At 44.9% G+C, this 27,438-nt stretch overlaps 1 protein-coding gene across 1 annotated transcript; it reads right to left on the bottom strand.

Annotated features, from left to right (window-relative positions):
- Nucleotides 1-15,958: 15,958 nt before the first annotated feature.
- On the bottom strand, nt 15,959-23,107 carry LOC146188316 (BEN domain-containing protein 5-like). The gene is made up of 5 exons (XM_084603090.1): nt 22,976-23,107; nt 21,172-21,234; nt 20,554-20,612; nt 18,200-18,422; nt 15,959-16,100 (listed from the first exon to the last, which is right to left on the bottom strand). Exons 1-5 carry the CDS (start codon nt 23,055-23,057, stop codon nt 15,988-15,990), a joined length of 540 nt encoding a protein of 179 aa, XP_084459216.1. The 5' UTR covers nt 23,058-23,107; the 3' UTR covers nt 15,959-15,987.
- Nucleotides 23,108-27,438: the final 4,331 nt, after the last annotated feature.

Below are 27,438 nucleotides of genomic sequence, written 5' to 3'. Positions count from 1 at the left end.
CTTGGCATTTTTCAGCAACCAATAAGCACTCTCTGTTGGATCAAGCAGACTCGATCTCTTGTATCTCCTCCATATTGTGTTACCAGTAAAGACTGGACATTTGAAGCCTCATAACAGCAGCCGGAGAAGGATCTTTAATCGACTGCTCGGCAGGCGTTCATCGAGCGAGCGGGCTTGAAGCCTCGCTTGCTCTTTGCCAGGTAGTGCGTGCGTGACCTGAACGCTCTTGGACGTATGCTGCCGGGCGCCCCACCCCGGCAGCTGGTGCATTGTGTCGCGCGCACGATCTGTCTGCGACAGGACGCTACGTGCGCGCGGCTATGTATATACATCAATGGTATTAAATATATATATATATATATGTGTGTGTGTATATATTTTGTAAACAATTGCAGTGGCCGCTCGCGCGCAGGCATTTGTGGACAGTGCTCGGACACTTGCGCGCGAGCGATGCGAACTCGTTGACCGTCTGCACTTTGTAAATAATGTACAAAGCTCCCTCTGTCCTTTCTTCCTATCGCTCCCCTCTCTACTTCCCCTCGCTATCCTCTCCCTATCCCCTTTTCCTTCCCGCCGGCCGCAGCTCAAGTGCTTCAGTTTTTTAGATAGCAGTTGCCGCGGCCGGCAATACTCTTTTCCTTCTTTTTGATTATTAAAAAAATAATAAATCAACCACTACCACCAACTGATGCATCAGTAAAAGACGGCTTTTGCCTGGCTTCAACTAAGACTCCTTTATTTTTATAAAGGCAGCGACAGGTCTTGATCCAGCCGCCCCTCCCTCCGATAGGCCGGTTGGCTGCACGTGACCTCTTCGCCGCCAAGCTCCGCCCAAAGGGTCCAGCAGTGCTCGCTGCGCCGCTCAAACGCACGGCGGTCTGCGCTTGCCAGCGTGACATTGGCCGATTAGTTAAGCAAAAAGTACTTCACATGCCTCTATTGCATTTTTAGGAGTGTATAGGTAGTACTTAATGCTTGAAGCGTGCGCGTGACATGCGGCTACGCCGGGCTGCTGTGCTTTCGCTGCAGGAACCGCGCGGAAGATACGAAAAAGAAATTTTGTATTCCTCGCGGTGACGATAGTAGCAACAGAAAGAAGCTATGACCTCACGAGATCGAGCGTAATATTTTCATGGCCACGGAAAACACCCGCTTTTGCGAAGTTATTTCTGTCTGCTGAGATCGACATATCTAGAGTGGAAAATACACCTTTGTATTTGGCCTTCCTGGGCATGCATAAACGGGGCGTACGACAACGTAAGCAGGGAACTCCTGTGGAACATATTAAAAGAAGAAGGTATCGGTTATGAGATAATAGAGTTCCTACAGGAAATATACCGGGATAACAAAGTAGAAATTACGTGGGAAGAGATAAGAAGTACGGAGGATGTCAAAGTATGCAAAGGATTAAGACAAGGCAGTCCTCTATCACCGGTGCTGTTCATGCTTCATTTGATAAACCTGGAACGAAGGATACAAGACAGTAACCTAGGTTTTAACCTGTCATATAGATTAGGTGGAAAGGCGGTAGAGCAGCGCCTCCCCGGTTTGATGTATGCAGACGATATTGTGCTGCTAGCTGAGAGTCTGGAAGAATTGCAAACTCTAGTTAAGTATTTCGGAGACGAAGGGGACGCTCTAGGCTCCAGTTTCAGCGCAGTTAAGTCGGGGCTGATGATTTTCAACGGGTCAACTGATCAGGGTCTTAAAATACAAGCTCATGAAATAGCTAGAGTAGCTGAATATAAATATCTGGGGGTATGGGTAAACGAAGGATTGGCATACATTGGAAAGCATGAGCAATCACTTAAGGCCAAAGGGAGAAGGAATGCCGGGATAATGAAGCATAAGGCATTGTGGGGATGAGGTACTGAGGTACTGAGGGGTATTTGGAAAGAAATTATGGTGCCCGGACTTACTTTCGGAAATGCGGTTTTGTGCGTAAAATCAGAGGTACAGTCGACATTAGAAATAAATCAGAGATCCGTTGGACAATTAGCACTAGATGCCCATGGCAAAACTACAAATGAGGCGGTACAGGGAGATATGGGCTGGGCATCTTTCGAAGTACGGGAAGCTCAGAGTAAAATATTATATGAGGAACGCCTGAGGAAATTGGACAGTAACAGATGGGCAGCTAAAGTATTTAAATACCTGTACCTAAAAAGCGTTGACTCACAATGGAGGAAAAGAACTAGGAAACTAACTAGTAAGTATGCTAGTCACAAGGACGGAGAAATAAAGAGCATTAGGCACCAGGTGAAAAACACAGAAGGTAAAAATTTGATAAATTTGGTGGAAAACAAACAGTGTGGAATTATACCATAAGTGGAAAATGCAGATCAGGAAGAAAGATTTCTTTGATAACTCAAGAGGCAGTGCCCTACTTTTTGAAGCTAGATCAGGGTGCCTTAGAACACGAAGCTACAAAAAGAAATTTAACAATGGAGATGACACATGTGCTGTATGTTGAAACTCCCGTGAAACAATTGACCATATTATACTCGAATGTAATGGTATCCATCCGGAAGATGATGCAGGCGCAATCACTGTTCCTGAAGCTCTGGGGTTTAGAGATACCAGTGGCCGGATGAATAAACCGGCGGTGGAAACTAGCAAAACACGACTGGAAGATTGGTGGCTTAAAAGCAGAGAAGTGACATAATGTTATTAATGTAGGAACAAAAATTTAATAAATAGAATGAAGGTTTAGTTTAATCATTGTAAATCAATAAAGATATATGGAGAAAAATGAGCATGATAGCTACTGCTACCACCGCGTTTCAAAGGGGACGCTCCTACATTCCATCCATCCATCCATCTATCCATCCATCCATCCATCCATCCATCCATCCAACCATCCAACCATCCATCCATCCATAAGGTTAGTTTACAGTATGCACTGAAACTAAGATGCAGTGGTAGTGCAATTCAGCTACTTACTTAAGACACTTGCATTCTTTACGTCTGCTGCCTCAGATGGGAGGCTTGTGTCAGTAAACACGAGAAAAAAAATAAAATTATACCTTGCACTAAGTAGGATGCAATCATAGTAATTGCCAGTCTAATAAATATCTCATAATTACCCGACGGGCTTCTCTCCAAAGTCACAATCTCGGACGGAAGGCCTGCGCCAGTAAACATGAGACAATGTTAGTTTACAGTATGCACTGAAACTAACATGCAATGGTAGTGTAATTCGACTGCTTACGTGAGACAAATTTTTTACAACTGCTGCCTCAGATGGAAAGCTTGCGTCAGTAAACACCTGAAAAGATAAAATTATAGTTTGCACTAAGTAGGAAGCAATCATAGTAACTGCCATTCTCATAAATATCTCATAAATACCCGACGTGCTTCTCTCCAAAGTCACAATCTCGGACGGAAGGCCTGCGCCAATAAACATGAGACAAGGTTAGTTTGTATGCACTGAAACTAAGATGCAATGGTAGTGCAATTCAACTACTTACTTGAAACACTGGCATTCTTTACAACTGCTGCCTCAGGTGGAAGGCCTGTGTCAGTAAACAGGAGAAAAGATAAAATTATAGTTTGCACTAAGTAGGACGCAATCATAGTAACTGCCATTCTCATAAATATCTCACAAATACCTGATGTGCTTCTCTCCGAAGTCACAGTCTCGGACGGAAGGCCTGTGCCAGTAAACATGTGACAAGATGAGTTTACACTCCTCTGAAACTAGGATCCAATGGCAGTGCCATTCACATATTTACTTGAGATATTCATGCTCTCCAAGCTTGCCACTTCGGATGGAAGGCCTGTGCCAGTAAACATGAGAAAAAATTATATTTACATTTTGCCCTGAAGTGAAGCACAAGAGGAAAATATTGTGATTTGCGCATTTTTTCAGCTGTTTGATTTCTTCAAATCCTTATTTGCTGCTCAAACTGCGATGCAACTTATTCATTTATCATAGTAACCACAGTACAATTATCTGTCATCACAGTTGCAGGTAAACAAGAAAATAAAATTCATGATAGAGTTGGAGGTGGAAAAAAAAGTGGAATCAGAAATGATTTAAATTTAAGACATTTGAGCTGCAATGCATAATAGGACACGTCACATGATGCAGGGGCCAAAATAGTGGAAATCAATTCGGTACAATCCCTATGTGAGAGTACAAAAGTAGTACCTGCATCCACATCAGCTGCCAGAACATACTCTGCAATGACAGTGCCACCATGCTGAAAGCTCCCTCCGACAGCAGCTCGTATTTCATCTTCAGATGAAAGCAATTGAAACAGGAGCAATGTGTGTAAGAAAGGCTGCTGTGTAAAGGAGAGAAACAATATTATTTTGAGAAAGTACAGGAATGACAAACTGCAACATACACTAAATCTATACCAACAAGATAAGAACTATACTTTATAAAAGCAATGCCGAAAGTTCGGCGAGTTCGTTAACATTCATGATGGAAAATAGCGCGACAGTACACGAAGGACGGAAGGAAGTAAGCGCTTGTCCGTGTAAGACACGGTAGCGTTTGTCCGTGTCTTACTTCCTTCCGTCCTTCGTGTACTTTCGCGCTATGTTCCATTATAAAAGCAAGTGCTCTTTATGCCACGACAATTGAAAAAACATTCACAAAGAATTGCATTTTCGAAGTACCAACTGTTTCTAATGCAAATCAAAGGAAGTCACTACAAACCTTCAGCCGTGTCAGCTTCAAATGTTTTATAAAATGAGGGGCATTCACAGGAGCCCTCGAGATTCTTACTGTTGTTCTAGAAACTCCCCCGATTTATTCCACATCCAATTCAATCATAATTGAAAAAAAGTATGGTAGATCCCATTTGACTCACAGGCCGTCAAACTGCCTATGTGACACAAGAAATGAGGAGACTGTGCTCCCCGATATTGCCATGCACAGGTGCAGACAAAAAAATCATGCAATTTCCTTCTAAATTTTTTTACATGTTACCTAATTTAAACTCACAGCCTCTGTATGTGTAAACTGGTAGTAGACGCCAGTGTTGATTTGTAATAGAACATAAATAACATAACAGAATACAGAACATAATAGAACATAAACAATGTTCTATTATGTCCAATACAGGAGTGACTGACTAGAATGGAAAAATGTGCTTATATAGTTCCGCGCCTCTACATACAGAAGGCTAATGACAGCCTCACCAAAAAGGGAGTGGTTTGAAGAAAAAGCAGCCAGATGAAGGCAAAAAAGATGGAAGAACAGTAGTAGCCTGGAATACAAATTTCAGCTGTGGTAAATATTGTTGCGGACGGTTTAAAGCTCAGGCATAATAGCCTTAGCTTTAAACCAACACAATCCATGCTCAAAACAAACAAGTAAGCAGCTGCAACAGGCATTTAAGCAGGACTGTATGAGACACCAGCTTCAGAAATCATGCCTGGTAGAGCTAGAAACAATCAGATATCGCTGATCAAATTTATTATTTTCCTAACTTAGAAAGCTACCAAAATCAATCGCACGTCGATTCGTACTTACAGCATAAATGTTTCCTAGCAATTGATATATAAACAGAGGCAATTACAACAGCCACTACATATGCATGCGGTAGCCATTTTTTCTCGATATTAGGAAATGATTCCCCTAATTTTTCTCTTATTTTCTTGCGATTGTTTGCCATTCCTCAATAGCTTTAAATAAAGCTAACAAAAAGCAAGGAGAATTCTGAACTATGCTAAACAGTTTCTTTTGCAGTGCTCAGCTTCAGTTCTCATTTCATATACAGAAAGATGAGATTGGCCTTAACAGGTTTGAATGCTGTAAGTAGGGACTGATCATGTTTCCAGCAGCAACTAAGTGGGCAGTGAGATTAGCAATCAGGCGCCACTACAGCAATAAAAGATATTAGGTTTCCCTACTATGTATCAACAGGTGCATCTCGACAGTACGTGACTCAGCAAGGCACTTGGATAATTTGAGATTTCTGCGGGCCGCGCCGCCGCCTGCGATTGGTCGAGCTGTCGTGACGTAGTCGTGAGGGCCCGAGACGTTGCCGATATGCATCCTGCGCTGCGCTGCATGTAGATCGCAGCCGTCACAGCTCTCTGCGACGTTACAAAAGCGGTTGCGGTAGGCTAAAGTGACTATCTGGGTCTCGTCGTATGTATACGCACCAGATACTGCCGCAAACGACGCAGCATCGACGGAGCGAATGCCACTCATCAGCGTCTACTGGCATCGAAATGTGGATCTGGCATGTAAAACGGCAATTTGCAAAGCTGCATATGTTTTTATTAGCCGAAATTAGATGCATGTGTGGGAGCAGATTCAGGCGCCCCTAACGCCCTGCCTAGTAGAGAAGGGACGAAACCCGTTGAGGTGTTTGCTTGTTGACTGCCTTGCTGCTTGCGAACCGAGTACTCGGTGTATTCTTGATAGTGGTGTAGAGTGTTTTCGGTTCTCTCGAGAATGGTGAGACCGATGATTCGGGACTGCATGTTCCAGCCCCATATTTTGAACCTAGCAAAAATCAGCGTCTTCCAGCGTCTTCCAGTGCGAAACCAGTAAATGTTTCACACTTGTTTCGCACTGGATCTGCTGGGTATGCTGGAGGTCTGCGATATTCACTGAAGCAGTGGCGGGAAGACACTTGTTGCCCTGGTACGATGGGAGAAAAACGCTGGGATTAGCTTTTTGACGCTGGGTGTGTCACTGGCATCCGCGAAGCGCTGCATGTGTTCTGGGGCCGCACTGGTTCCGGTTAGCATCCCTCAGGGGCCAACCTGGCAACAGCGTACTCGCAATCGACCATCGGGGCGCATATGGAAAATATGGTTCAAGTAGGCGCTTTCTGCTGCGAAATTGTGGCGCACCTGTAAGAAAACAAAAGCAGTATATTGTTGCCAGTTTTCATGTTTCGGTAGGTCGTTTCGAGCGCTTCGTAAGAGACTCCAATCGCCGCGCCTCTGATATCTCATGACACACTAATGATGTCGTGCAACCAATACTGGAATTGAATAATGTGTGCTACCATGCATATCAAACTTCACAGCTGATCTTGATGGCACTCTGACATAATGTTTACAGCCCAAATGTTCAATGCAGGCTCCAAACAGGGCCTACGCATTACAGAGAGTAGCGTACAGCGTGGCCCAGTATAAACAGCAGAAAGAAAAAAAAATAAAGCTAGGAAGAGAGTAGTTTACCGAGCGATGGGCCATGACAGAAAAAAACATACAGTGCTTGTAATGCTTGATATTTTGCGTGTTTCTGAAGCTTCTGACCTCTTGTTATGCGTATAAATTATCCGAGCCCTCGGCCATACATCAGTTTCAGAAATGTTTACATATAATGGAAATCTATTTACCAGCAAAATAATGTCCTCACTGCTGCGCTTGCCGGTATTGAAGCTTGGTCACACTTTTTTCCTTGGAGGTTTGGGCTACAGCTACTTGTTCAGCGAGAATTACGGCCACAGTAGCAGAGCACCACCGAAGAGCCGGCGCTGTTACATTTACCAGCGATTCCAAAGACAACATGTTAAAATGATTCCTGCGCACAAAATAGTGCGCATAGGCATCCAGAACATTAGTTACAAGTCGTGAGAGAAGGCAGCAAGCTGCAATGGTCAAGAAATTGTAATTGTTAGAGCGGCAGCAATAGCCTGTACACTTCGAAACATGAGGTCCCAATCCTATGAAAATGATCATGGCATAACATGCAAAAATGTTTCAAATGTTCCCAGTCCTCACTTCACACATCAACCTTGCCTGTCAAAACCTGGCTCCTTGCAAAAGAGACTTTTGTGCCATGGTCAGTAGACTGTCGCCTGTGTCAGCAGCTAGAAACTATAGATCATTGCTTTGTATATTGCCGTGATACAGTGGTTTTTTGGACGTTCTTCAACGGACTCTCAAGAAGGACATTTATATTACGGCCTATACTATAAACTTTTTTTTTGCCTACAAAAGAAGCTTCTGAGGCGCCATGTGACCTTTTCGTGCTCATGGGACAAAGCATGAGGAAGAGGGAAGAGCTGCATGAACGATCGCCACTCAGAGCCACCACATTCATCGAAGTCCCCCGCAAGGGCACCTTGTGTAAACTAGGTGTTGGTGCTTGGTGCCACCACGGACCCTGAGCCCCCATACCGAAGCTGTAATCCGTACCGTGGCGATAGGTTGAGAGGTGAAGGGAAGAAACCTTGAACGGTGGCGGTCGAGGCCATGGTCAAGCCTCGGCCGATGGGCTCCTCGCCTGTCCACCAGGCGAGGGGCTCCGGGATCTTCCTCTGCGTATAAGGGTGAACCAGAGGCGACATATATTAGGACCCCTTAAAACAATCCATACTGCATGGAAAAACTACCTTTAAAAAAACCTGATCGACCCCCGAAAAGGAGTCGCACCGAAGTGACGCAAAAAATCAGTACACCAACTGAGAACTTTCCGAAATTTCTTGTCTTGCACTCTGTAACCGAATCTCAACCAGTAAATGAACTGTCAGTCTTTCTGATTGCCAATTCTCTGAAGGCCATCATTGGGGCAAACTACAAAGCGAAAAAACTAGGATCTGGTGACCTGCTAATAGAGGTATCAGACAAAAGTCAATCTGAAAACCTTCTCATAACAAAAACGTTTGCTCACCTTGACGTTCAGGTATCACCCCACCGCAGTCTTAACAGCTGCCAGGGAGTTGTCTCTGAGCGAGACCTCCTAAACGAAACAGAATCAGATCTCCTTAAGGGCCTACAGAACCAAGGTGTAACAGCAGTACGAAGAATAACAATCAGGCGAAAGAACGAAGAAATAAAAACGAAACATATTGTTCTCACTTTCAACCAGAGCACACTTCCTGAATTTGTCAATGTGGAATTTATCCGATGCAAAGTTAGCCCGTACATACCAAGCCCCCGCAGGTGCTTCAAGTGTCAGCGGTACGGGCATGGTAGCCAGACATGTCGAGGACGCCTTACCTGTGCAAAATGCAGCGCGCATGATCATGCAACCGATAAATGCAGTGCAACTGACTACAAATGTGTAAACTGTGAGGGCACCCACCCTGCATACTCACGGTCCTGTGCAGCCTTTCAGGCCGAAAAAGAAGTAATCAATATACAGATAACTGAGAAGATAACATACGGAGAGGCCCGAAAAAAGCACAGAATGCTTTCCTCAGCTCCCTATGCTAACGCAGCCCGCAGAGGGGCCAGGCCGCGTCTAGTAACGGTGGGCACGCAGTGCAATGCTGCTGACGTGCTCCCACCACGGCTCCTCACTAAGCAGCCACCGGCTGCACCAATCTTTGCAATCCCGGAGGTCACTTTCCCCCAGACGTCCGGGACACCAAAGACATCTGAGAGGGACTTTGTTCCTCTTGAAAAGCCTCCTGCCTCCATGCCTTCACCAGAGGCGATGGAGGTGAGCACGGACTCCGCAGCGTCAGCGGCGCCTAGGGAGTCCGCCAATGAGAGGCGGGGCCTGCTGGACCGTCTCAAATCAAAAAAAAACATACACCAGTTAAGCCCCCTGATAAGGGCGGCGAGTCCTAACCCTACTCTATATTCCTTCCACACCTACCAAAATGACTACCGAGAGTATCATTTATTGGAACTGTCGAGGACTCCTAAAAAATCTAGATGACGTATATGAAATCCTCGCCGAACACCAACCAAACATAGTTTGTCTGCAAGAAACGCATCTGAAACCAACAGACACAAGTTTTCTCAAACAGTATCGTATATTCAGGAAAGATAGGCAAGGCAGTACTCACCCCTCCGGTGGCGTTGCCATTATAACACAAAAGTCAATCGCTTGTCGAAACATCTCGATTAACACAGACTTAGAGGCTGTGGCAATACAAGCCTTAATATTCGGTAAAATAACAACGGTATGTTCGCTGTATATTCCGCCAGATCATAGGCTATGCAACAAAAATTTTGAAAAGCTGATTGACCAACTCCCAGAACCATGGCTGCTTGTCGGAGACTTTAATGCCCACCACCCATTATGGGGATGTACAAGAACGGACTTCCGAGGTGCACTAATTGAAAAGTTCTTGTTGTCCTCAGGATCATGTTTACTCAACTCAAAACAGCCAACATACTACAGCTCAGCTCATAATACGTACACAGCCATTGACTTAGCCATTGGCTCTCCGATGCTCTTGACAGCTACAGAGTGGGTTGTTATTGACAATCTATATGGAAGCGACCATTTTCCCATCTCTGTGAAGTACACAGGCAAACAAAATGTAAATGCATCTAGTCCCAGGAAATTTAAAGAATATGTGGCCAACTGGGAGATGTTCAGGGAACACTCAGCTCGGCCCTGTTCATCAGTTACTGGCTTAGGCGTTGACGAATCTCAACTCTTGATCACGCTGCACATTATAGATGCTGCAGAAAAACACATTCCACAAACATCAAGTAAGCCACGAAACAAACGAGGGCCGTGGTGGAATGCAGAATGTAAAACTGCCCGTGAAACACAAAACAAGGCATGGTCGAAGTTACGCCGATACCCCACGGCTGAAAACCTAATAGAATTTAAGCGCGCAAAGGCAAATGGCAAACGTGTTCGACGCATCTCCAAGCGAGAAAGCTGGTCATCATTCCTTTCTTCTGTGAACTCTTATTCTGATTCTCACAAAGTATACAACAGAATAAGAGCACTCAAAGGAAATAACACTCTCCCAACACCCCTTGTCAGCACTAGTGGTGACTCTCTTGAACACCAAGCAGACACACTAGGGCAACACTTCGAATATGTATTCAGCTCAGCGCACTATACAGATTCTTTTTTGCGGCACAAGGTAACTGAGGAGAGGAAGCCTATATGTGATAAAAGACCGTGCACAGGAGGGTACAATAGCCCTTTCACCATGCAGGAGCTGAAGATTGCACTTGGCACATGTGGGAACACAGCACCAGGTCCTGACAGGGTCACATATGGAATGCTTAAACACCTGCATACGGGCACGCTTGAAACCCTACTTTGCCTGTATAATAAAATATGGGCCACAGGACGCTTTCCTAAAGCATGGAAGGAAGCGATCATTATCCCGATATTAAAACCCGGAAAAGAATCCACTCTTGCTGCCAGTTATCGGCCTATTGCTCTAACCAGCTGCTTATGCAAGCTTTTTGAAAAAATGGTAAATCGCCGCCTCCTACATTTCCTTGAATACAATGGTCTTCTTCATCCAAACCAAGCTGGTTTTAGAGCTGGGCGGTCAACTGCTGATCAGCTCATTGCATTCGAGTCTTACGCAAGGGATGCTTTTGTACATAAACAGCATTGTTTATCTGTCTTTTTCGATCTCGAAAAAGCATATGATACCATTTGGCGCTATGGTATCATCCGCGACATCTTCTCTCTTGGCATCACAGGGAACATGTTGAATACAATTCGAAGTTACTTGTCTGAGCGGGCCTTCAAAGTTCGTGTTGGCAATGCATACTCAAAGCAGTACATACAGGAAAACGGTGTCCCTCAAGGTGGTGTTCTCAGTTGCACACTTTTCATAGTCAAAATGAACTCTTTAAAAAGTGTGTTGCCAAAAACCATTTCTTGCTCTGTATATGTTGATGACATCCAGATAAGCTTCAAATCTTGCAACTTGGCCATCTGTGAAAGACAGATTCAGCTAGGTGTTAACAAACTGTCCAGGTGGGCGGATGACAATGGGTTTAAATTTAACTCTGAAAAAAGTGTTTGTGTACTTTTCTCTAAGCAGCGTGGCATCAGACCTGACCCCAACATTACACTGAATGGTCAGAGCCTTGCCTTTAAAAAAGAACATAAATTTCTTGGCGTAGTTGTTGACGAAAAACTCTCCTTCATTGCCCACATAAAACAGTTGCGACTGAAGTGTCTCAAAGCAATGAATCTGCTAAAAATTCTCTCTCACCGGTCATGGGGTACAGATCGCGACTGCCTTCTGAGCCTTCTGAATAGTGTAGTTCTATCACGCATAGACTATGGCTCGATGGTCTATGGGTCAGCATCATCCTCTGCACTAAAATTACTCGATCCAGTGCACCACCTCGGCCTTCGCCTCGCTACGGGGGCTTTTCGAACTAGCCCAATTGCTAGCCTTTATGTCGAGGCGAACCGATGGTCACTGCAACGAAGGAGAGAATTTACTTGTGTAACTTATGCTATGAAGGTACTATGCCAACTGAACCATCCATGTCGTCGCCTCCTGCTTGACAAAACTAGCACAGCACTCTTCTCAAGAAAACCATCTCTAACACCGCCATATCCAGTCAGAGTTGCCACGCATATTGAACAACTGGACATTCCGATTAACAGCCTTCATACAACTTCACCAAAAGACTTAATTGCCCCTTGGGAAATGCATGCTGTTAATTGTGACCTGTCGTTTCTTGCAGTGGGGAAGCACGCATCCTCTATTGCCATACAGCGGCACTTCATGTTACTTCAGGCGAAGTACACTTGTGATGAATATTACACTGATGCTTCGAAGTCTGCTCAAGTGTCCTGTGCAGCACATGGACCACACTTTTCACTTTCAAAAACACTGAACAGACATACAAGTATATTTACCGCATGAATGCCATGGAATCCTGCTAGCTGTGAGACACATTATAGAAAAGAAAATACAGACATCGATCATCTACACAGACTCCCTCAGTGTTTTAATGTCCCTATCCTTTCTAAAGTGGCACAATAAGAACCCAGTCCTGAATTCCCTTTATAACTCCCTTATGTCTGCCCATAAACTAGAACTTAATATTACACTGTGTTGGGTGCCAGGCCACCGCTGTATACCAGGAAACGAGGCAGCAGATAGGCTTGCTGCATCAGCTGCCCTTCGAAACACTACAGAAACTGACAACATATCATATCAGGATCTCAAGCCACACATCAAAAACACGATCAGACAACAATGGCAAGAGGAGTGGGACATGGCAACGGAGAATAAACTACACACAATAAAACCAAGGATAGGCAGATACACCACAGAAAAACAAAACAGATTCAAAGAAGTAGCTCTGTGCAGGATGAGAATAGGTCACACATACACGACACATTCATACATTTTAACGAACTCTCCTGCACCACGTTGTTCGAGATGTGGTTGCCGGCTCACAGTACTCCATATTTTAATTGAATGTCAAAGAGTGGAACAGCATAGGAGACGTCACTTCCCTGAATTATACACGAAACAAATACCGCCACATCCATCCATCTTTCTTGGCGACCATCCAATGTTTCCTTTAGAAAGACTTCTTAAATATTTATTAAAAGTAGGCTTTTTATACGGAGTCATTTATCAACATGGGCGGCAGCCCATTTCTTTTAATTAAATAGCTTTCTTTTACAGAAACTTTTGCTGAGGCAACTTATTCTTTTAACACGTACTTTTCACCCTTTGCAGTTGTACTCAGACCACTAAACACCTCAACTCAATGTTTTTAGGCCCTATACACCACTGCTTTTAGACTACACACTCCGGAAAAACTTTTAGGCCCTATACACCATCGTATTTAAGTACTTCATTAAACACCTCACCTCGGACATCTTATTAAATTCAGCTGTGACTTCACCTTGTGTTTTGGCGCTCTTTGGCCAAAGATGCCCTTGCGCCATAAAAAATCAGTCCATCATCAACATTCATCGAAGTGTCTGTTCAGAGAACAATATGCTATGTTGCGGTGGGTATATGCTGCGCAGGTTCGACCTCCTGCCTGGTTACATTTACTTGCTGCATGTATATGTCTCCCGGAATTTTGATGTGTGATAGTGAGAGCTTGATGCTGGTGTAACTATGTATTGACAGGTTGGGAAATGCGACCTGGTTAAATTGCTCAAAAGACAAAGAAATCCTCAGCGCGGCCTAGTGGTTAGCATATAAAGCTGCGGAGTAAGAGGTACTGAGTTCGAAACGCGCTAGTGCTGCAGTTTCTGTTTTTGCCTAGTTCTTATTTTTTTATTTTCTTTAGCTTTTTAAATATAGCATGGGTGCTTTGTTGCTTTTCAGCTTTTACTTTTTGTCCGAGGCGTTTTTTTTTCTCCGGGCGACCAGTGCAACCAGTGCGACGTGTCAGTATGCCGCGTCCCAGTACGCCCAGTCTCTAGCGTCATACTGTGCCCATAATCAGGTATGGCACTGGGGCGCTGGGACACAGCAGCACTGATTTTTGCAATAGAGGTGGGGCAGTTGAATTTACAATTTTGGCTTTCATATATGCGTTGATCCACAGCAGTATATTCACAATATTGGTTTGCATTCTTATGCTCGAGTGGTAACCATACTGGAAGCTTGACGCAAGATAGTCGAGGCTCCCAGTAGCTGGTGGAAACCTTCCTTCCAAAAGCGAACTGCCCAAATTCGCTCGTAGTCAATAAAAAAGGTCTGGTACGTGCCCGCTGCTTGTCAGCGATTTGTTTTCGCCCGAATAATCGTATTTCCGCTTAGGACATTATATTCTTTCACAATAGGTGTTTATATTGCTACGAAGATGACGAAGCGGGCAGTGGCGTGGGGCAGAGCGCTCGCGCCAGGCCCGCTGGCCATTAAAGCATTTTTGATCGTCATGTTATCGCGTCGTTCTGTATTTGTTATGTCGCCGTGTTCTATCACTTGTCATGCCACCACGTAACATTTGGTTAGAGGTGCGGTTCATCCCCATCCTCGCCTTGCACCGTCGAAGCCAACAGTACGCCGGGTCCATCTGCCGAAAGCCCGTGGAGATCGCCGCCCAGCTCTGCCGCAGCCCTTTTTGCTCAGACCCGACCAGCCACTGTCCCCAGCCTCGTCCCCAGCCCTGACCACAACACACGAACACCAGGAAGAGCCCAAAGCCGACCCTACCGACCCCACGACGAAGCGACCTCACGACCACTCGAGCGAAGACAGCACCCCCGCCCATGCCATTCGGCGTGTCCACCCCAGTAAAAAAAAACTACAGAAAATTTCTGATGTTCTGTAGTCTTGTCGTATTTTTGACCTGCAGTCTGACGTTCTGTATTTTGACATTCTGTGGTCTGTTGTTCTGTTGTCTATAGTTTTGAATTGTGATGTTAATTGTCTGTAGTTCTGTATTGTGAAGTACATTGTCTGTAGTTCTGTATTTTGACTTTCTGTAGTGTGTTGTTCTGTACTGTGACTTTTTATATTGTGACGTCATATACTTTCATGCCGGAAAAATTTTTCTAATGAAATCATGGTCATTATTAGGCAGCTCACCACAAAAATTTGCGAGCCTGCTAAAAAGACATGTAGAACAACAACTGTCACAATTGCCGCCATTTATTTAACATCTATGGACCATCTCGATCAGCACCTGGCACTTGAACAGGAACACCTGAATGAAAAAAAAATTCAGATTTCAATTAAATATATAAACCACTAAATGTGCTTTTATAAAAATCGATTTCAATGAAGGAAGACTGCTGTCAGTTATCAAGAAAGTACCTATGAGTTGAAAACAATACTTAATGCTCTTAACACTGGCTTTGAGGAATGCTGTAGTGGAAGGCTCCAAAATAATTTCAGTAGTATTGTGTTCGTTAATGTACATTGCCAAATCACAGCATGTCAATGCAAAGCACTCGACAATTTCCATTTTTCAGTTTCAGGAAACCACGCTTGGCATTGCCTGGATAAATCCCAGGACTACAAGATGAGCAGCCAAATGCCAAAACACTAAACTTCTGTATCGGGCATCGAACAAGCTGTTTCACAAAAAAAGCTTAATTAGAAAAAAACCAAAGAGCTTATATGTTCCACTTATTTCGCCACTTGAAGCCCTTAACATTCTACACAGGCCTACATAGGATCACTCAGCATTTAAAGCTCTTACAGATTCCGGCTCATGCGAACCAGTGTTTCTCTACTAGAACGGCCTGCAGTAGTTCTTATTTCATACTTTAGCTTTTGTCGTCTACTGCAACGTCACATTTTCTGATTTTCTGTACGTACCCCAAAGCAAGCATAACTGCACAGAAAAAAGTGCTTAGCACGCAATTGCTCTGTTACCCAGCACAAGGAATTTGGTGCAGAACTTACTCTAGCGGCGAAGATCTGAGCATTTCTGGACCAAGTACCGCGGCAACAACTTGTGGCGCTTGGTCAGTTCTTCATCGCTGCAGCCCCGCTCCACCAAATAATGCCAGAAGGAATCTGCACAGTAAAATCATTCATAATATATACATTTGCTAGAGAATCTTTTATCTGGTTTTTTAACTTTAAATATTTCCCGCAAATATTATTGGAAGAATTGGCCCACTACTTCAACACTGCTTAGCCCCGACTACTACAGTTAACCCTGGTTATAACGAAATTGTAAAATATCCGCGATTATTCGTTGCATCTAGGTTTTCATTATTCACAGTTTTCGCGTGTAGATCCAAAAGCAGGAAACCAGATTAATAATTGATTCTAGAAGAAACCGTGCACCATGGAAGTGTTCACAGTAAATGAGCACCATTCGTAGTTATAGAACCGGTGAAATGTTCCTCGACTGAGCGAATGGCGCTGCGCGCCTGCGGCGGCAACCTCCACCCCGCAGCTCGCGCGACTCAACTACCAGGGGGTTTACATGAGACCGACAAAGTCGGGTCGGGGAGGCCTGTCGGGCTAAAAACCGGCTATCGGGCTCATGTATACGCTAGGGGGTCGAGCTAAAGGACCGTCGGGTCGGGTCCCGCCAGCCCGACTGCAGGGGGTAGGTTGGCTCGACCCTACCCGATGGGCGAGGGGCATGTATACTCTGACGCGTCGGGCAGGCACCTCCTCTCTTGCCTCCTTGCTGGTCGGGGACGGGACCGTGAGCTGTTCGTCTGAGCATTCCTCCTTTTCCTCCTCTCCTGCCTGCGCCTGGTTCTCTTGCTCGACGCACGGTGTAGCAGCGATCTTTGCCCGATAGAAACGAGCTCATGTAAACCCGGACGGGTCGGGCTGGCTCAGCTCGACAACCGGCTCCCCCCTACCCGACCCGCTTGCGTCGGGCTCATGTATACAAGGCTTACGAGGGAGCAGACAAAGGGGAGGGGAGGAGGAAACAGTTTTGGGGAGAGCACACGCTTTCGCACCGCCCCATTCTCACCGAGCGAGGAGCTGTCTGCGTGTTCATGTATGTTCCCGCTGGCCCATCGCTCGTCACGAAATCGCCGCTGCCTCGCGTCGCGGGCACACTCCGCAACCGCGTGGCAGCGATGGATGCGCACTTCTCACGCTCTGCCTTTTTCTGTTAATTTTTGCCGCTATTAAGCGCGAACTGTTGTAGTGAAATCTTCTGATAGGGAAGTGGCTAAATGGGGGAATTGGTTGGACATTATGTTAAAACAGCGCTAGAAACACACAGATAGATCAGCGCAGTGCGTGTTTGTCTTTCTATCTGTACGTGTTTCTAGCGCCGTTTTAACACAATGTTCTGATAGCAAATGCAGTGGAGACTGCTGTGTCAGGCACGTAGATGCGGCGTCGGCGCAGAAACATGGCACGTTGTATAAACTGCGTTCGCTTGTTACTCTCGTAGACGTTCCTTTCAATTCAGTACGTGTTTTAACGTCCTCAAACTTGGAGGGTCTGCCAAAGTGCCTGTAATTCAGCACTAGCTAACAGACAGTTGGCGCTGCGAGTTCATATCAAGTTCAACAGCCACGACATGTCTGTTACATGAAGTTTTGAAATGCACGCACTTCAAAGGGGGTGGCATTGGGGAATTAAAAATCTTCGAAATATCGAGGAATTCGCTACATGGATGTTCGTTACATAGAAGCTGAACTGTTTATTGCATGTGTTAGTATGTAAAAATGCATCTATTGCACTGATCACGATGAGGTGACTCCCTTGTACAGATTTGTAACTGAGAAACGCATATTGTTTTGTACTGATAAAGACTTGCAGAGGAATCAATGCAGGTATGGCTTTATTTTCGCGCTAACCAAGTTAGACTATGAAAATGATACAGAATATTTATTATAACTTTGAGTTCCTGCCAGCGAACACACACACGAATGCAGTCAGACACTGATGATGACAAAGCAGTTTTGCATGCTCCGATCGACCTCACCCTGAACAGCATCCAAAGAAGCAGCCACTGTTATAACTGTTATAAGCAAAACGTTTTTTCAGCTTGTTGATGCGCACTAATTAGCTATTACTACCATCAGTTCAAAATATACCGAAAACAAAAATTGGTGTTCACTATTTAAGCCATGCAGCCATAAAACCCAATGAAATCATTACTGTAGTACACAGAAAAGTGTTTTGTTTACCTGACACTGACGCCACTTTCACAGGAGAAAGTGGTGGGAAAACTTTTGTCGCACCCTTCGAGATTGCTTTGTTTGAAAGGGCGCCAGTCACACTCCTTCCGGCAAGGACTTCAGTCCCCCACAGGTACACAGCCATCTGTTTGCAGAAGGCAGAGTCCGATGGGAGATTGAAAAGCCTACACCATGTCTCTTGGTCCATGTAACTTCCATGGCCAAGATGAACCTGTAAATACATAAGGGAATTGTAGTGTGGCTTACAACAAAATAATGAGAAGAGGCACTTGATGCAGCTGATATTTAATAAATCTGACTATGTTTCACTCATAACATTTTATTCCACTTGCTGAAGGGACAATAGCACCTGATTGAACGAAGCTTAAAACAAACAAGAACAGATTATTTATAATTTACTTTACTCATTAAAGGTAACCTATCGGATTGGACAATAACGTCATAAAATGAGGAAAATGGAACAAACTTTGGAAAAGAAAAATGTAGGTGTAGCATATGGGGCCAGAGAAGTAAAGATTTGTCAACACATAAATGTGAGTTCAGAAAACAGACTTAAAAATCGAATTGAAGAAAAATGGGGATCGGTAGTTTTGCAAAGCCAGGATAACCAAAGGTTGTTAGGTTGATGGTCTGTATTCCAAGAGAAGTCATGCCTAGAAGGTGGGGGAGGCTCAGCAAGGTAGATAAAATTAGGAGGCTTAATTGCCGAGATGAGGTTAGCACAGCTAACACAGGAGCGCAATATGAGTTCTACAGGGTGTCAAGCTAACTACAACCAATAGTTGAAGAGTGAAACATTTGATATAGGCCAGAGAGATCACTTGTATACAGTTTGCCATCTGGCGAACCGCAGGCAATTTCTATTATAAAATTTAAAAATAAGTAATTCAGACAGTTTTTCTCATTTGCTATTACCTTTCGACAAGAAATGTCAGTTGCAAAGTTGGATAGCACCTTCTGAAACCCCCATTTAATTTATTTCCGATAAACAAAGCCTCAGATGTATAATTTTTCCAAGCTTTAAAGAAAGCCCGCAAAATACAAAAATATCACATGACTGACGCATTCGTGCACCATGGTTGTGGTGCTTTCAATCGTAGTTTAAATGAACGAAATTAGTTGGGGTCGTGTCCACAGCCCCATTGTAGCCGCAGGCCGATATGTCTTTGATGGTTTCTTTGCTCACTTCAGGTAGTCGGCGCACGTGACGGTGCTGTTGCTGCGAGCTCACCACGCTCGCTACAACCATCGCCAACATATCAGCCTACTGCTGGAACCGGGCCGTCTAGTCGTAGCCGCAGCTAATTTCGTTCGCTCAAACCATGACAGACAGCACCAAAATCGTGGCGCGCGAATACGTTAGTCACGTGATATTTTTCATATTTCACGGGCTTTCTTTAGAACTTGGAACATACGCGCGAGCCTTTCTTTATTGGAAATGAATGGAATGTCGGTTTCAAAAGGTGCTTTCCAACTTTGCAAATAACATTTATCGTATAATTTTCTTAAATTATAATCAGTTATTTTCAAAATAAGATATTGCCTGCGGTGCGCTGCAGCTGTATACGAGTGGTTTCTCTGGCCTACCTCAAATGTAGGAGTTTTTAACCCTAGGATATGTTAGCTTGGACGCACTGTATATGGGAGAATTTTTCGTACAGTGCCGCTGATACAGTGTCGCTGATGATGATCGCGTGTTTAAAATGAAAACACTACCATTCTTTTTTAAATTACATGCAACAAACTATAAGACATAAATGGCTTTCTTGTCTATACTGCCTCTGTTAGCCATCTTTCAATTTTGCAAAAGCTGATATGCTCGCCAAGATGCACTCTAAAATGCAGATCCTTTCTTGTAGTTTCTCTTCCAGTTATGTGCCTTACAAACAGAACATTGTTTGAAGCTAAAATAATTAAATATAGCAGCACCAACAAGTTAAATGCCCTTCCAGCTAATGGGCAGAAACCAGGCAGTCATTCCTAATTACACGCAGTGTAGTTTAAATGTCATTACTATTAAAGCAATAAAGTTGTATAGGATTTTTTTCGGGCCATAAATAACAGAGTTTGGATCGATATAATAGTGTTTCAAATGCATCACAGCCCAGAGGAATGCCCTTGTACTTATTGACCGACATTATAGTAAATGTGCATAATGCTTTTTAATGACACTACCTCAGTACAGAAATTCTGACGTTTTTTTAGAGCCTGAAGTGTCTGCTTAACCAGACTAGATTACACATTGAGAAGAATGACAATGAGGTCTCCATGTGCCTTTCAATGGACTTAGCCAACAATCATTGGACAAAACCTAAATGTAATGAATGGAAAGCAGCACTCACCTGACCATCTTCACCGACAGTTCCAACCGTCTTATCTATTGGTTCCGCTTTCCCCAAAACTGTAAAACATTAAAATACAACTATTACCTCTCTGACGCACACAAGAACAACTAATGTGGTTATGGGCACCTAATACTCCTGACATTCTGGACAGACTGCCTTTTTCCAGCTCCAGAACTAAGCACAAGCAAACTGAACTGAATTTGATGTTCATGGTCAACTGCGCTTCTGCACGTGCAGCAATGGTTCATTCCCCAACATTGGATACTGGCATGAATTTGATTTTCTTCTTACTCATTACTGAATCCAGCTTTTTTTTATCGCTGCGCACAATGAAAAACACTAAAAGGCTGAAATTGAAACAAAAACACCTATGCTAATTTTTTTAAATGGACAATAGTCCAAAGTGGAGAAACTGAAGTAGGTATTCTTAAACATTGTAGTGCCAGGGTAAAAAAAAAAACAGTACATTTTTATCAGTTTTCAGCTTCCAGTGTATAAAAAGAAGCTTTGTTAAGCATTTCCGACACTTTCATCACAGACGTTTTATATTTGCCCCTTCATGCTGAACTTAGTACGGATTTTTTATATCAAACGTGCTAATAAAACTTTACACACCTTTTGAAGGGCGCTTCAGGACCTGTTGACTCATTTCTCCCATTCCAGAGCAGGTTCCGGACGCTATGAAAAGAAAATAATAAATTAAATTTTCCTGCACTACTTATTGGCACCACTTAAGCAACATAAGATATTTTTTTTAATGTTTTTATGTATGACTTGTTTACATCTTAACTGCACCATATTTCTCTGCATTACAGGCTGAGTATTCAGTGATTCCGAAAGCATATTTTAAGTGGCGGGCGAACAAACCTCCGTTTTGTGTTTAATTTCTTCGTTTTTTAATTTTATATATTTAAAAAATACTCGATCACTCATACCCTTTCTCACGTTACTGCGCTGAACGAAGCTAGCAAGCAAGGCTAGCTTACCTTGGTGCCTGCGCAAGCCTATTCTTATTCTAATATGCTGTTTGATAAACACTAAAATTACGGCTCGCATCTCTTATTCTTGCCTGTTTTAGTATTTTGTGGGCGTGAACAATGTAAAATATTATGAAAATGCGGAAGGCTGAGGTTAGGCTACAGGAAAAAAAAATGTAAGCATTCAAGTCAGATGAAGGAATTAGTGGCTGAGCACCAACATAAAATTATGAGGGACACAAGGGTATGACGCGACAGAGCAGGTGATCAGCCCACATTATAACGCCCCGCTCCTAGCCATTTGAACGTGCCTGCGTGGCCTATGGGTTACGTGAATGCAAGAGTCCCAGCTGGCAGCCTGATTCTGGTGTTACCGTAACATGTGAAAGGAGAGGCCCAAGTTGGCAGCTCCTGCCAAACGTAATGGGAGGCAGCGAGTACGCCCAGTCAGTGTACGATTATGTCAGCTGCCAGCTACTCGCTAGAACCATGCTCGTGAATTCGTAATTTTTCTGTGACAATGCCAACGCCGGCGGACGCTCGCCGATTTTTGATGAACGGGGCCATTAAAGCAGTCACGTTAACAATACTTCTAGCCGGGCGAGGAGATGGGGAGGACATCGGCCCTCCGGCACCCCTGCCCCCCTCTCCCCACCCTCGATTCCGGCCTCCCTGTCCGCATTCTTTGAACACAGAAACCGCTGCGCAAACGCAATGTTTGCTGATGGCATTTTACTGTGCCTGTGTACGGTGCCCAATCCGAACTGCTCGCAATATTGTTCTTCATCATGCAGATACTCTTCTTGCTTTTCAGAAAAGTTCGATACAGGAATAAGCGAAAGCATATCATCAACTTTTTGGGCATTATGTGCGAAGTGATACAGCTAGCAAAATAAAAAGGGAACAGACCGCTGAATATGACATCATAGTTACCAACATATCCCAGCGTTCAGTTCCTGTGTGATTTACGCCTTCATTATGTTTTGGTGTGATGGTTGGCGTCAAATAATTCAGCTGTTTATAGAGCAATTTTTTCTGATTTTCAGCAAGTGATATGTTTTTCTTGTCTATGACTTCAATGTACCTATCCAAACTCATCAAAGAAGTCTGCTCGCTAAGCAGTTATTAGAGAATTTGAAGGTATAATCAACATAAATAGAGGACTATTTTTATAATAGCTGATGTCTGTCGTGGAAGTAAGTGCATAGGCAAAATATTTGTTTTTCATCATAATAATTCTGCTTAGAAAATTTTTGAAGTGGTAGCTGGAATAACTATTAGAGGGATAAATTTGGAAGCTTCAAAAAAGGGAGGTATAATTGTCTTCCGACCACCTGTACAAGTTCTAAAACTGGAGTACGAGCTGTCAACAGCAATGGTAGCCTTAAAATAATTGTCTTCTTTTCTCGAAAATGCAAAAAAAACCTATATTCCCTACTTACCAGCTGGCTGGGCATCTGTGGATATCGCACTTTCCGGGAGATTCGTAGGCTGTAAGACAAGCCAAGCATGTGGTCCTCCCATTACTCGTGTTGGCTCAGGAAATTGGGATGGGTCTTCCGTAACCAGGCAGGTTGAAGCGTCCCCTGCATTGTGAGCAGCAAAATTGCTTCCTGATGGCAGCGCTGCTACAAATAAAAAGCTTCAAATATGAACCAGCCAAACCTGTCAGCTTAGGTGCGATCATACTGAGTCATGCTAGGAAACTGCTGATTGAAATAATGAGGAAAAATTATTACGGAAATGATGAAGCACACATTACCTTGTTATTCAAACTTATATGCATATTACTTGTAAGGTCATGTCATGTATGAAGCGCTGTCTAAAGCTTTCCAAGCTCAGATGTAGAAAGCAATATCTCTTCGAAATTTGCACAGATATCGAAAGCCATAAGGGTTTTGCTTCACAGGCTTTTCATTTTGGAGTAGTTTCAACAAGCTCTTAGGAAGAATGAGATAGCCATAAAAGAGCAAAAAAAAATAATTTTCTATGCTCAAGTACCTCCAAGCATACAGGTAGTGACACTAATGAAAGCAAAAGCATAAATCACAGAATTGTGACAAACATTTTTTCATTAGAATAACATCAAAGCCTGAAACTCTTCCTTTTCCAAAGCTTCATGAAAACTACTTACCATCAGGGTGGCCATGAGCATTGATCACATGTGCTCTTAAGATGCTCGATGGATCTGCAGCTGCTGCTATGGGTGACGAGTTTTGTGCGTCACCTACTGCCAGTTTTGCAGCAGCAGCAGCAGCACTAGGCTCTAAATGGGACCTCCTCTCGGGAATTCTTATTCCTGTGCGTTCTGCGAAGGAAGCATGAAATAGTACAAAATGTCGATAAAAAGCAAAATTATGGAACCATATAAAAAAAAAACAAAAACATTTCACTAAAAAAAAAAAACTATCACTCGTGGTGCACGTTGGCCATGTTATAATAATAGGGATCTAATATTGCGTAGACAAGTGTTCAAAATATATCAATTGGTTTTTCTTAGCGAGGTCAGACATCTAGTATGAAGTGTAAAAAGTAGCGGCCTACATATACAGAAAGGAGCCGCTTCAGTTTTTTTACCAACTGGAGAAATCAGGCGCTTTTCTCTCCACAAATTAACCGCAACTGGGTGCGTGTGATGTGAAGTAAGCCGGATGTAAACGCAACAACCGTTGGTAGTTGCAGTTTCTATACCCCCTATTTTGATCTTAAGACAGTGTTGTACCACGCATGCGCATTTTTATCGTTCGAGACTTTGTGAAGGAAAAAAGAGTCAACGCCAACTACATAGTCGTTATAACGGATGTTCCAGCTATAGTAAACCAAGACTCCTAAAGCAGAGATTTCGAGATGGCTTCATCGGCATTACTGAAGATTTTGAGGGAGGTGTTCGTAATAACGATATCCCCTTTCTTCTTAGATATCAAAAGCGCGACTTCCCTCGCTACCCTGGCTTAACAAATTTTCGCGGGAACTGCCACCGCGCACCCGTTTTGAAAAGCCCGCCTCTTCAGTGATTCAGGATAGCAAATTTCCTTAGAAGCCGTTGTTACCAATTTCAGACGCTAGTGCCAACCCTTTCAAGCAGCAGGGGAAAGCCTTACTAACGCTTTTTATTGTTTTCATGGCGACGATATTAAACAGAAGAAAAAAAAAGAAACGTTTGTCGTCGTCGAGCGCAATGCAAATCGCCGCCGAAGTACTTCAAATGCCTGCGCCTTAAGGCTGGTTCACATGCAAGCGATTGAGAGAACTGAGCGGCGAGTGGCAGCGACAAGAGCGAAAAATTTCCAACGAGTTGGAACTACGTCGCTCTCACCGCTGGAGCCGCCGCGACAGCTCAGAACAGGTTTTTGCGTCGCCGCGGCAGAAATTGCTAGCGTTTTCCTTTGCATGTGAACCAGGCTTCAGACAACTCAGGCACCACCACATTTTTCTTTACAACCAACTTTAAAACCTCATTTTACACACGCAAAATGATACGCAACCAACAAAGGACATCGACTTTTTTCAGGGACTTCGTACCTTACTGAGTAACGTTTTAGAAAGTATAAAAGCAAACAAGAACAGAGGAAGTACAATGAAAGGGCATGTTTCCATACCTGCTTCAAAGATCTTGCTACAGAGGGCCCGCTGCAGGTCTTCGTTTAATAATTCTAGGTGGCCAATTTTTTCAGATTGGCCTTGAACAACTGTCTCTAAATGTGCCACCTTTTCTTGAAGTTCACTTTTTCCAGGGGATGATAACAGCTCCGCCTCAGCACTTCTTTTAATTTTTTCCTTCGCCATGACATCGAGTTTTGCCTGTAATGAGGTAATGAATGCAATCTTATACATGAACTGTTCGCTTCTGAATACCCCGAGCCCACTTAAACTAGCGCTCCCGATAAGTTACATTGCCCGCTAAGTTTTGGCATTGAATCTAAAACTGTAATTCAGGGAAGAATGGGCAAAACCACAGCATAGACGCCGACTCCAAACATTCGCGCGGGGGACACTGCACTGCTGCGAACCACATGGCGGTCGTACACAAGCATAAAAAACAATGACGGTTGTCAGCGGCAAAACAGTGTTATAACCGATAAACGCGGAGAACTAAAAGTGCGTTAAACGCTACATGCATTTAAAAGTCCTGCTCTACCGACAACTGCAATCTTGCTCAGGTAGGAAACGACCTCGTGGCTCGAAAGAGAAGCGGCATGTTCATGGCCAGCAAATACTATCTATCCTCTCTCCATTCGCGTGACGTGAAGATTCTTCTTATGACAGCCAATACATGAGAACACCTATTATACCTGAATCAACGTGCTACCAGAAAGCGATGAAATTTGACAAAGCGCCTTTGGTGGCACCACCTATTAGTTCTCCGTATGTTCGATAAGCAACTCCACAGGCAAGCAATAAACGTTGCAAGTTCTGAAGCACGTACGCCTACCTTGGAACACCTCTGCGTTATCCATCTATATTGGCGGTCGCACCGCGCGCTTTTGACATTCGCCGTTGGCCACAGTAATAGCGTCATTCTACAATGGCAGTTTTCTTCACTACATCAGTTCTGAACTTGGCGAAAGCTTGCGCCTTACGAGGCATTCGTCGCAAGTGCAAAAATGTGACAAATGGGGAGAGGAGCGGTATCACGAAAAAGAAAGCTAAGAGTGCTAAAACATTCCAGAGGCTGTGGTGCATGAAGGCGGCATAAAAATTGTGTACACCGCGAAACTCACCTTATCACTCGGAGCGATTCATTCGGCCGCCACACCAGTCCGATCCGAAATGTCATCGGAGATACAACGCCGCTTCGGCCAGGCAGTGAGACCGGACGGAGCCCGTCTGTTCCAGGCTGACGCAGGGACCAGCTCGCCGCAGCAGGAGCAGTCACGGCTAAGGCAGGGACCAGCTCGCCGCAGCAGGAGCAGTCACGGCATCTCCTTCGGCCACCGGGACGCCGCCAGGAACCAGGGCGCCGGCAGCCACGGTCTCGGCTGGTATCGCAGCAAGGGCCGCAGCAGAGGGGCCTTCGGCGGCCTGGGCCACAGCAAGGGGGCCCGCAGCATCGGGGCCCGCGGCCGCAGTGGCCGCAGCAGCACGAGCAGCAACCACAGTGGATGCAGCAGCACGACTCGCAACCGCAGTGGCCGCAGCAGCCGCTACAGCAGGAGCGGCCGCGGTCTCCGCGACGGACTCCAGCGACGGCGGCTGAACCACGGCAACGGCGGTTCCGGTCCACGGCCACCTGGACGAGCCAGGAGGGTGCCGAGCCGCCATGACCGTATGTAAGTGTGGCGGCCTGGGAAGACCATCTCCAGGTAGTGGCGGACCTCACCCTGGATCGGGTGCCGCGGGTCTTCCGCGGCCGCACTGAGCGGGAAAGCTTGGCGGCGCACCCGACTTCGGGGATAGGCCCCGATCCGAGAGCAATCTACTGCGGCACGTGCGGCGTGCTGGTGGTGAACGAGGCCATACACAGGAAGTCGGCTGTCCACCGGGACATCGCGGACCGCTGCGACACGAGGCAGGAGGCGGAGGCGATACGAGCCAGGATGGCTCGAGACCCTGAGTTCGCCGACCTCATACTCCGGGTGGACGTTCCAGGCAACCAGAACCCGGAGTCCCTCCTGCCTCGCCTTGAGCCCGCGGATGACCGGTTGGTCACTGACGAGGATTAGATGGCCCTTGAAATGGACCTGCTGTGGGGGGGGGGGGGGCTTTAAAGGGAAGCGAGCCCGGACTCCAGCCCCCCCCCCCCCCCCCCCCCCCCCCCCGGCTCCTTCAGCTGGAAGAAGGCGGCAAGGAAGTCGTTGCCGGCCTACCGCCGCCTGAATTCATGTGACGTTCGGTCTTTAGGGAGGAGGAGTGCAGCGATCGTGGAGAACCGCGCATCCCTTCGAAACGCCGCGCGCCGCGGAGG

The sequence above is a fragment of the Amblyomma maculatum genome, chromosome 5 (assembly GCF_055883805.1).
Source record: "Amblyomma maculatum isolate TAMU_Amacu chromosome 5, ASM5588380v1, whole genome shotgun sequence".
NCBI classification, from domain to species: domain Eukaryota; kingdom Metazoa; phylum Arthropoda; class Arachnida; order Ixodida; family Ixodidae; genus Amblyomma; species Amblyomma maculatum.
The sequence above is the reverse complement of the archived record's forward strand: the minus strand, read 5'-3'. Positions and strand labels throughout refer to the sequence as shown.

Bases quoted from the DNA above. Each gene is read 5' to 3' on its own strand.
- LOC146188316 (XM_084603090.1), bottom strand. From the start codon at position 23,057: ATGGGAGGACCACATGCTTGGCTTGTCTTACAGCCTACGAATCTCCCG. The intron at 18,423-20,553 runs GTGAGTGCTGCT...ATGTATTTACAG, and splicing joins CTGTCGGTGAAGATGGTCAG to GTTCATCTTGGCCATGGAAG. The intron at 16,101-18,199 runs GTAAACAAAACA...TTTACTGTGCAG, and splicing joins GAAAGTGGCGTCAGTGTCAG to ATTCCTTCTGGCATTATTTG.